Source organism: Danio rerio, chromosome 8 (genome assembly GCF_052040795.2).
Source record: "Danio rerio strain M-AB ecotype USA chromosome 8, GRCz13ab, whole genome shotgun sequence".
Lineage (NCBI taxonomy): Eukaryota > Metazoa > Chordata > Actinopteri > Cypriniformes > Danionidae > Danio > Danio rerio.
Genome location: NC_141028.1, coordinates 31,057,501 through 31,069,181, shown reverse-complemented (window position 1 = coordinate 31,069,181; position 11,681 = coordinate 31,057,501). Strand labels below are relative to the sequence as shown.

General features: G+C 37.1%; 1 protein-coding gene across 5 annotated transcripts in view; it reads right to left on the bottom strand.

The window, feature by feature from the left end:
* Positions 1 to 1,120: 1,120 nt before the first annotated feature.
* The window catches only part of ccser1 (coiled-coil serine-rich protein 1), a 149,096-nt gene continuing 138,535 nt past the window's right edge, over positions 1,121 to 11,681 (bottom strand). For 3 of the 5 annotated variants that reach the window (XM_087264857.1, XM_087264864.1, XM_087264854.1), the window contains one exon: positions 1,121 to 5,907. In XM_087264857.1, coding sequence (XP_087120983.1) covers positions 5,795 to 5,907 — 113 coding nt within the window. In that variant the 3' untranslated portion in view covers positions 1,121 to 5,794. Of the gene's footprint in view, positions 5,908 to 9,973; positions 11,117 to 11,681 lie in introns of those variants that run through there. The other 2 variants (XM_087264858.1, XM_087264859.1) reach the window with 2 other exon arrangements.

Sequence of the window (11,681 nt, the reverse complement as noted above, 5' to 3'; positions counted from 1 at the left end):
TATTTTGATCTACTATGGATGTCAGTGGGTTCAAGCAACCAACATCTTATTTTGTGTTTAACAGAGGGAAGAAACTCAAAGTTTAAAACCACATTGAGGAGAATAAATGATTAATTTCTATTGATATAAAAGATTTGCTAAAGGATGTGGATTAAAGACAATATAATACTGTAAATAATGTTCAGTTTCTCGCACAGCCTGATAGTTTTGCATATTTATTTTGCCTGTATATTATTTTGGACACTGAAAAGGCCAAAAAACACTGACATTGACCACAGTTTCCAGCTAAAACTCGTCTTTAAAGTTCTACAGAAGAATGAAGTCACCTAAATCTTGGATGGGGATGAGGGTGAATATATTGCTTTCCATATTTTCATTCATAGAACTAATAGAGTAATAAACTGACCAACCACAAAGTAACATTTTGAATACTTACAGGAAAAAAAATGGAAATGAACCCTAGCAGACCATTTCGGAAAAGAATCTGGAAGATTTCTCACGCAGATGTTGTACATAACCGCATCAAATTCATACCGATAGATGAGCAGCGACAGAAAAATGAACCTGCATCAACACAACAAACACTCATCAATCCCAAAGTTCTGCGGCACCGGTCATCCTCGCTGTGTAATTACTTTTACCCACAAGTTGACGGTCTCCCTTTGCCCTCCATTTAGCAGGAGAAAACTTGTTGTGGATGACTAAGAGGAGCAATGATATGCGCTGTGAATCCTGGACAGCTGAAGCCTGAGCAAAAATCAGAGCAAGGCAGTGATTTAGACAGAGAGCGTATAAAGTTCACACAGGCTTTTGAGCCAGCCATGTAATCTGATGCAATACACTAAAGCAAACACAATAAGCAATTTCCAAAGGAAGGTTTGAGAAGAATGACATCCATTTTTACCTTTTCACTGAGAAGCAAGGACAGGCCAGACAAAGGGCTCGCTTTAAACCGCCGCAGGCCATCAAAGCAATGATATTTTCCTTCCTAGTTTCCAGAGATGATGATTGTAAACATTACAAGTTGGTTACATGTTGAATAACAAGAAGTGGGTGTACAGTGAAAGCTTAAATGTGAAAAATATCATTCAAATAACATAAATTACAGCTTAAACACCGATTTTTAACATCGCTGTCTTTAATGAATGGATATATTACATTCTGTGAAAATCAGAACATTAAATGAAAACCACCAGTGAGAGAAAAGATACAGATAAAGGTTATTTCAAATCTTATTATGATTTAAATCTCTTAAAAGTGCCATTTTTATGCGAACCCTGTACATAGGAGAAAAAATCCAACATGATATAACAGACAATTTACGATTTCCGCAAATCATCAGTATCCATAAAGTCAAATTACATACGCATTGATAAAAATAGTCCAGACAGACAAATAAAAAGCCTAAGGTGATAGTCATTGCACAATGTCACATAATAAATAAGGCCAAAATAAATATCTAATGAACATTGAAAGAAATTTGACGGCACGTGTAGTCATGTTAACGATAGAGTCTGCGCTCTTGTACAGACTTCACTCATGTTCTCGCATATTCAAGTCCATTTAAGCGTCCGTCCTTCAAGCGTCATGGCTCAAACGTGTGTCACAGACACGAGGGAGGCTCAGGAAGGAACAAGGACAATTCCTGCCTGAAGGAACATGTTTAACATTTGCCAGTGATGAACAGGCGCCCGCACACAATTTAAACAGTATTGCTGACCACAGTTATCATCAAGGGCTGAATTGTCTCAAATTGGCTGTCTAACAGCAGTCTACTCTTCAGAGGTCATTCACGAATACCATAAACACGATCCAAAAATGAAGCTTTCTGTGCACAAAGGATGGATTTATTGCACATTTATTGCATTTATTATCATTTATTTAGAAAAAATATGTAATTTACTTACTATTTATATATTTTTTATTTTTTTTTACACTGGTTTCATATATTATTCATACACATTTTAATATTAATGTATACACTTAGGTGTAATATCATACCCTTAAAGGTGTAAATTATATTGTTTTCATTTAAATTTGGAAGAAATGTCATTCCTAGTCTCCTGTTTAAATATTACAGAATTTACATTATTGTATTGTAGTGTGAATTTTATCTATGAATTACCGCAGTTTTAGTACAAATAACACAATTAACCTATTGTTAGCTTAGCAGAATCATGACTTCTTTTGCGTTTACCATACAAATACAACTATGACTATGGGCTCTTGGTATTATTTGTATTAAAAACCCTGGGTATTTTTTTCTAGAAGGTGTTTTTTATATGACATATTATGTGTGTATGTATAAGTAGAGATAATCGATGCCTTGCCACTTGACATTGTTATCAGCAGCCCATTGCAAAGTGGAGGGCTATTTTAAGAGCCTGAAGGGCTTTATTACAAGCATATGGATGCGAATGTATTAACTGAAGGTCAAGTACCCCAATGAACATGTGTGTTATTTGTTCAGCAATTGTTATTCGCTCACTCCTACCGGTGGTTCAACAGTTGTTATCTGGGAATAACATGCTTTGTATTGATACGACTGGCCAATCAGAATCAAGTATTCCAGAGAGCCATGTTATTAAGGGAGACAAGCAGATAAAATCCGTTAAAACACTGTAATCCACTGATTATCCATCATACATACACACTTTATAGATGTAATAAATAAAATAGAATAATACTTTTTATAAAAATTAGCCAGGGTTTTTATTCTGTGGTAATTTGCCAAATTCAATTTAAAACCGCATTTGCAGTGCAATATTAGACCAAATTTTAGTCATTGTTGAATTGCTAGATCTTCTAGTCCCTGCTAGAGATAATGTGTGTGCATGTAAATAACAGGGGCATATCTAATAGCTCAACGTAACATGTATTAGCTACCGCTTCCCAAGTGTTGTTTAATCCTATTGGCTCCCTAGTGAAGCACACATCGGTGTCCCCAAGATTGCACAGAGGAATGAAGACTGTGGCATTTGTCACTGCATTACGATGGTTACTAATGTTTGGGGGAGAAGCATTTATTTCAAACTGTGATGAAAACTGACTGGATCTACCTGTGCATTAAGCGATTTTACCTTTTAGCCAATCAGAATCAAGCATTTCAATAGACCAAAAGATACATGCTAATAATAACATAAATAATTTTAAGTGTATACGTTAATATTAAAATTCATTAATAATTAATTACATACCTTTCCATCATCCTTTTCATATTGATTAATGAACCCTATTAATCAGTCTCCTATATATTTACATACACGGTTTATGAGATTTTAATTTGCTCCCTGACTACAAGATAAACACATCAGCGTTTAGAAAGTGTGATTTCGGTCCTGGAGTGTGTATTGGTGAGACAGCGCTAAAGCCTTTCTCTCCCTGAGCCCGATCACACAGAGAGCTGGAAGTAGGTCTGGAAGGGAGAAGGAGATCGAGATAGAAAGAGAGAGAGAAAGAGGAAGAAGTGATGGCGCTCCCAACAGATTGCTGAAATTGGAGCAGTGGACCTTAGGGAGCAGACCTGCTGGATGGATGGGACTGCGTTTCTTCAGGGTTTCCTTCTCCTCCATGCGTCCTTGCTTGAGCTCCTGATCCGCAAAGCCGGGTCAACGCTGTAAAGTTACACCAACGTCGTTCCCAATGCTGCCAAAACGAGGCCAATCCTCATTCCAAGCCTCTCTTTTAAGAGTGCGTCTATGGCAGTTTTACATTTGCTGAAGTTATCGGCATGTTTAATTAAATTTAGTTGCCATCTATTTTGAAATGAAAATGTGAAGTATTTCCAATGTCAAATGTAATAATGAAGTTCATTTATCTGCATGGAGGTTTCTACTTCTTTAACTAATGACGGGCATTTCTTCCTTGCAGTCCAGCTGTTTTGAGATTCAACTCCAGGCTCTTGCTGAATCCTTCCACAAGAGTTGTCAAATCCATTTAGCTTAAATTCAGTGCAGAAAACGTCTTTAGCTTTCATTTTTTGTTTGCAGCAAAAAGAATGTGGAAAAAAGAGAGCAAGAGTAGCTTGCAATTAGAAAAGGGTAATGAGTGTTAAACTCCCTAAAAGAGGTCTGACAACATGTGGGTAATACTCAGCAAAGGCTTCAACGCCCTCTCTTCGACTGAGGATTGATTTGGCAATATCCGCACGCGTCTTCAGTGTCATGGTTGCTGGTGAAAAAAGCAATGATCAGAGCGGTTTGTGTGACCTGCTATTATAATTATCACTACAGATTGGGTTTAATCTAACAATCAACAATCAAGTAGGTTAAGACTTAAAGAGTAGAAATGCTTTTTGCATATTTTGCTTAATAAGAGTTTAATAAAGTCCAAAATTAACTTTTTTGGCACACTTATTAATGGTGGGAGAATTGAAGAAAAATATTGGCTAGACATTTTGTACTGGCCATGAAGCTAAATTATTTTTTTGTTTTTATGTTTTGGCTGACGTTTAGCCCTTTTTTCTATCATTCAGATGTGCCAGTTTCCCACATCTTCTACAGAAACATGATTTTGTTCATCATATTTTGATTATGGTGGCTGTACTACATATAAAGTTCAAAAGTTTGGGGTCGGATGAAACTACTTTCAAAAACTACTTTTTAGGAGCAAGGATGCATTAATGATTGATCAAATGGGACAGAACATACATATGTATTATTATTTCAAATTCATCTTATTTTGAATAATTTGTTTAATAACAATGCATCAATTTAATTGAGTAATAAATCAGCAAATTACAATGGTTTCAGAAGAATCATGTGTCATTAAACACAGGAGTAATAATTTAATAAATTATCATAATTGTATTTAAGATTTTATAATTGCATTATTTATTAATTATGCTTTTTACACAAAAATTATCTCCATCTATCACTTATTTAAACATATAAATTTAGAGTTAGTAAGCTTAAAAATCTTCTTTCAAAATAAATAAATAAATAAGCAAACAAAATCCTAACCCTAAACTTTTGAACAATATATAACCAGAAATTCAACTCAAATCATTAAATGTTAAAGTTCCCAAATATAGTTACCTGCCACCAGCTTTAAATAATCACATTTTACCTTTTAAATCAGCAGCCAGGTAAGTGTTAATGTTGGACCCTAGATTTCTTTCAATGAAATAAGCAAAGAAAAATAACGAATATTCAGCAGAACTGTACATTGAGATAGTGTTGTCTTGAAGCTCTCACATTGCTGGGCTGTCAATCTAAAGTACTTATTTGAGCAGCATATCCTATATTTCTTCAAAAGGCTTAAGTTTAGTGCAGACGGCGAATTGGGTTTTGACACTTAATAGAGCTGACAAGTTTAACTCCACATAGGATAAAAAGAGTCTCTGTGTGCGGTTGAGGTTTGAGAGCCTGGGTTGTGGGTCTGAAGGTACTGGCGGTCGCTGAGGAACTGCACCGTCTGAGACACGTGTTAGTGTTTTAGGATGTGACTTCAACCGTCCTGCTGAGCAAGAGCCTGCAGTTCGGCCGTGTGGAGCGAGTGCTGTAGGAAGACGTTATTTCGCCTGTACATGTGTAAAGACAGAGGCCCACGGGGCGGTTGACCGAGACGGCCGGTGAAGGAAGATTGAAGCCTAGGAATAGGCCCTCGTTCGCTGCGTGGGCCCCTTTCGCTGTCTGAGGACAGGCTGCGAGACGGACTGCCTTTGCTAGGAAGGCTCACGCTGCTGCCAGCCACCGCACGAGGGATTTGAGATGGGCCTTGATGATCGGTCTTTCGAGGCCCGGGTATTTCAGACACAGATTGTGCACTCCTCCCTCCACCGTTGCTGCAAACTTCACTGGGACGATTGTGCTGGTCTGCAGCGAGAGGCCGAACTTGTCTTCGCTCCCTGCTGCTGTTGCTGGGAATGTTGCAGTTTTGGCCTGTGGGTCGACTTGGATGGATTGTCTGTTGAAACAAAAGAGAAAAAATTAAGCCACTTAATTCGCTGACATTTTGACAAAGCTATGTTGGCGGTCTAGAACCTTTTCTAATTGTTTCGCGACCAACTGGAACTTTGCCTTTTATTGGGAAGAGGAGGCCAAAGGCACACATTGTGGGGAGGAGGTATGATAAAAGTCTGCGCTGAGGAGAGCTTGAGCCACCTGTTCATTTCGCACTGCCTCTTCCTTACATAACCGGCCCGCTATTACTCACAATGCTGAGAGAGTGCAGGGGAAACACTGCACATGGAAAATAAACCAGCTGATTGTTTGATTCTGTAATTCTCCAGTTAGTGCAAAATATGGCTGGAGTAGGGCTGAAAGGTTAATCAAAATAGAATCAATCACAATCACAATGACCGTTGAATCACTGAAACGTTCCAATTAGCTAAATCTCAAAGGCTTTGATATGAATATGGATACAAACACAAAATTATTCATAACCCTGGGGTTTGAAAGTTTTTTAAATAGCAGTCAACATATGCAAACAAAATTTAATTGCAAATCAAAACGCTATCACAGTATTTGTCCAAAATATTTGTAAAAAACTCACAATCAGATATTTTTCCCAAAATTGCATAGTCCTGGTCCCGAGCGTGACCTGCTAGTACAAACATCCCTACTAACTAGAGGTGTGCATCTTCACTTGCTTCATGATAGAATTAGATTACGATTCAGAGGGCAGTGATTTGATCATGAACAATTTCTCCAAGTCTTTCTCCAATTGCGTAATTAAAAATGAATGTATAACAATATATTATTAAGTCTATTAATTACAATAATACACTTTTAATAGTAATTACTACAGTAGTCAACACTTGAAGTGGATCAAAAACGTTTTTCAAAATTGTCCTAAGATGAGACTGGGTGTTGTTGAATAGTTTTAGGACAACTTTGATGAAAGGTTGTAATCCACTTTAAATGTTAAGTACTGTAAATTAAAAATCACAAACTGACAAACAACAATAGAGATGCAAATTTAGTTGTTGTTGTTCAACATTTATGATATAGTATGTTAATTATATAAAGACCTAATGCACGGATCCAACATAATATTCCACATCAGAATTCCTCATAATGACATAAATGATGGTTCTCACTACTGAACTGACTGTGCTTACTACTGTACTAATATTACTACGAATAAAACAAATATTTAAAAATAATTATACTGTATGTGGCTGTGCGGAAGAAAGAAAGCCGCTGGTTTGAGCCTTGGCTGGGTCAGTTGGCATTTGTGTGTGGAGTTTGCATGATCTCCTGTGATCATGTGGATTTCCTCGGGTTGCTCTGATTTCCCCCACTAATCCAAAAACATGCGCTGTAGGTGAATTGGGTCAGCTAAAATTGTCTGTTGTGTATGTGTGTGAATGAGAGTGTATGGGTGTTTCCCAGTGATGGGTTGCAGTTGGAAGAACTTCCGCTTCGTAAAACATAGGCTGGATAGTTGGCGGTTCATTTCGCTGTGGCGACCCCTGATTAATAAAGGGACTAAGCCGAAAAGAAAATGAATGAATGAATGTATACTGTTTGTGTACAGATGTATGTATGATGGCTCAAGCGCAATACATAGACTACTGAATTCATGATGGCATGATGTGTGCTACGTGTGTTTCAGTGTGAGCAATGCATTGACATTTTATTTTCATTGCTTATTGCACTTGACAACTCCTCTTAACATCAAGCACTTCCCACACTTTATTTGCTCATTCGTGTGAGAACGTGCTTTTACATGCAAGAACATAAAGTTGTTCAAGTCATTTGAAAGAAAAATAAACAAGAATTTATTTTTTTTTACTTCTGGTGGACACAATGTTCAGAAATTCATACAGCAAAATATTCTGGAAACGTGAAAGTTTGATGAAATCAATCTAAAATACTGGCACTAAAAACAAACAGGTCAAAAACAAAATGAACTTTTTGAAATGAGTTTTGTAGCCTGGACTGTTTAGGCTGACATTTAGGATTTTTCCCTAGATTCACAGGTACCACATTTTTTTGATCCATCACAAAGCATGATACTTATATTCAATCGATGATTACAGTACGCCTTTAAACATGTCCCATATATGGCACATTTCAATGAATTAGGGTAGTTCAGAATGGATGAATGAATGAATTTAGAGTAAAGACTGCACGTGAAAAAAGAAATATCTGTAGCTCAAGAAAGACAGTTTGATTCATGCTTTAACTCGACGTGTAGCTCAGACTGAGCTGGCAGCCAGAAAGTAATACTTGATGTTAATCGGCATTGCACAAAGTGAAGAAACCTAATTAAGTGTGATGTGCCTAATGTGAGAACTTCAGCTGTGACATGAAATTGAATTTAAAATAGAGTCTGTAATTGAATTCGTACATTATGGAGCAGGATCCATGTGAGAGACGCATATGCCAGTGCAGGTCAGAAAGGGGACATGCCTAAACTTATTTTATTACTTGCTGCGTGGAATGCATTTATTTACTTTCATACTACCTTTCACTTACAGAAAACTCCAGGATGCAACATTATTTCATTAAAACAAGTACACCAGCCAAACCCAGCATCTTGTTATTAAAGCCACAGTCTCTGTACTTCAGTCTTTCATATGTAATTTACAACAGTAGAATTAACTACAGAGCATGTTTCTTAATGCTGCAATGTGTAACTTTTAAAATCAACAAAACTTAATTACTTAACTTATAAATAAATCTTCTGAACCTTTTTTATGTTAGGTTACAAGTGCATTGCTAGCATGTTGGCTGTTTATTAGTACTTATTGCTTATGTAAACGACTTATTCTCCATGCTCATATTCTAGATCTCGTAACCCAACCCATACCTTAACATTACCACAATTGTTACTAGCAGTAATGAGCAGCTTAATGCAGGGGTCCCCAAACTTTTCAGCCCGCGACCCATAAAATAACAAGTTATAAATACACAAAACTTATACACAACGGTGCACACACATCAAATAGACCCAAGTCTATTGTTAGGTCCCATGTGGGACCTGTTTGTATGTGTGTGTTTTTTGTGTGATTTTTGCAGAGCCTGCATGCATGATTGCAGATTGGTGGGTGGGTCATCCCACCTGAGACTCATCGTGGGGTGTTTTATAAGGAGTCCGGCATTCTGTCTAGGAGAGCTCGATTAGCCGGACGTCTCTTCTTGGCGCTTTTGATTTGTTTTAGTTGTTGTACACTTCCATACACATGCTTTTCACTACTGACTTTCACCTATACTGACTTTGATTGCTTAAAATGCTTTTGTTAATTATACGTTTTGTTAATAAATCATTTCTCTTTTCAATTTACCTGGTCCGTATTGTCTCTCTAATGTTGCAACTTTGAGCCGGTTGTAACATATGGGGGCTCGACTTATTGAGAGGCATGCGGACCGGTAATTGTTAAGGAGAATCAGGTGCATGTTTTGGCAGAGCAGAGTGTTCGTTTGGCTTCGGACAGGTAAGTTCGGCTCATAATATGTTTTGAAGATCCCCGGATAGGTTATTGTTTTTTTTATTTTTTGGTGTTTTCCTGGGTTAAGTGCACGGCCGTGGTTGCATTTCTGAGCCGACAGTTCAGCTGTGCACCAGCGGTATTAGCTGCTTAAAGAGGCTTGACTCTTGGGAAAACACAGAAGAGTTAGGTAAGTTTAGTTAGTGGGAAATGTGGGTTAGTTAGGGGGATATTTGATTATGAGCCGATTGCTTATGTCCGAAGTTTAGATGTAAGTCGTAAGTATTTATTAGTACTGCATTTGGGTAAGTTTATTCTTTGGGATGATTTCGTTGGAAGATTTTGTTTATTGTTTGTCTTCATTTAAGTTTTGGACAACATCACGCAGAGATCATCCTGCATGTTTAGCTGTGGCCTGAATTTATTTTTAATCTTTGTGAGATCCGTAAAGATGTCAGAAAGTTTAACCTTGTGCCATGAAATCAATCTGCTAAAGCTGACCCTATTGCTGTGTCTTTTTTTCTAACATAATGACCCCTGGGGTCGTAATCCAATGGAAAAGATAGCATGTTTGTTTTTTTTTTTTGTTTTTTTAATGTAACTATTAAAGGTACAGTAGGTGATTGCTTTCAGAAACATTTTTCTTTTCACATTCCAATAGTACTTCAATAGTATTTCGTAAAAAGCAAGTGAGAGAGTGAGACTGATGAGAGAGAGATGACAAGTTTTGTCTGCTAACTACATAACTGAAAAAGTGCTAGATATAATAGTTTTTCGTTGGGAATTGTAGTATTATAAACTACTATAAAGTTTTCCTTAAAGGTGAATGACATGATCTAGTGGGTCTCTGTCATCTTTAATGTGCGCAATTGTGATTTGCCATGGCTTTAGACAACAGGGGAGGGATTGTACTTGAAAGATATTATGCGTTAGCATTTAGGCAGAAAATCTACTGCAACTTTAATCTTATGTAGGTTACGGATAAAATATGCTCATTCTAGTAAAATACAGTAATTCTGATAATTCTTCGACCCACACTTCGGCAACCACTGGCTTATTGGGTAAAAACTATACTTTAGAACTGATTTTTTTTTTTTTTGTCTTATGTTCAGTATAGCAAATGTAGATTTTTTTCATTTATTAATTTAAAGTATAATTTATTGAAATTAAAAATTTGTATTTTCAAAATAGCACCTTTACTTTGTGGCTTTGATGTTTTAATATTTCTTCTTATTAAAAATAATATTTACAAATAAATGTTATTCAGTTGGATTATATAACAACAGGACAATTTCTCTAATGGCCATAGTTGTTTTATGCTGTATTTTGCACTTATTAATACATTTTTATTTTAAGTAATATTTTTTCATTATTGTTTTCCTTTATCCCACCCAAAATTGCTGTACCTTTTTTTTAACATTGCCTTTAATGCAACTTACAACACCCAAATGATGAAAAATTTGTTTTCACTTTCATCCATGAGTCATTAAAAATATTCAGATCTCTTTGTAATATCCTTCATCTTTTTAAGCATCAGTCTGCAGAAGCACCTTTTTTTTTCTTTTTTTTTGCAGATACCATGCTAAGAAGCCAGCGTCTGGGGACCGAATCTTGGATTTACAATGTCGTTGTCCTCTCAAGTACGCGCTCTGCTGCATTCACAGTACAAATCCAGGCGCTAGCAGACATAAATGCATCAGATGGTGACAGAAAGAGGGAGAAGCTTTGGTACCTGCACTGGATAAAGGCCAGAAATACACACACACACACACACACACACACACACACACACACACAAAACTTCAGAGTCATCTGGTGGAAAAACAGCAAGCGGAGTAAATCAGACTGATTTAACGGTCGTAATCCATTTGGGTCTTTATTAGCTTGTGAAGAAGCTGGTCCTGCGCTAATGGCACGCTTCTGTTAAAAGCCCTCCGGCTGATTATATGCAGTAGGCTGGAAGTTGCAGGATTTCGGCCCACTCATTTTCCACACTTCAGCACACCTACAAGCACATAAAGCACGCGTGCGCAACAAGCAACTGTTGCGAAAAGCCGAGCTTTCAAAGCCGCAGGCAACGGATAGTAATCCTTGTGTATTATGTATAGAACGGGACTGATAACTGGGCGCAGTATACATATACCTGCTTATGTATTACATTAAAAAAAAAACACTCAAGCAAACAGGGCTCACTCTCAGATTCTGTGAAAACATAATATGTTTGGGAAGGGAAAACAATTCTGTGGCACTTCTCGTCAGAGTCTCGACAGACGAGAATGCCTTTCTTTGTTGCTGTTTATTG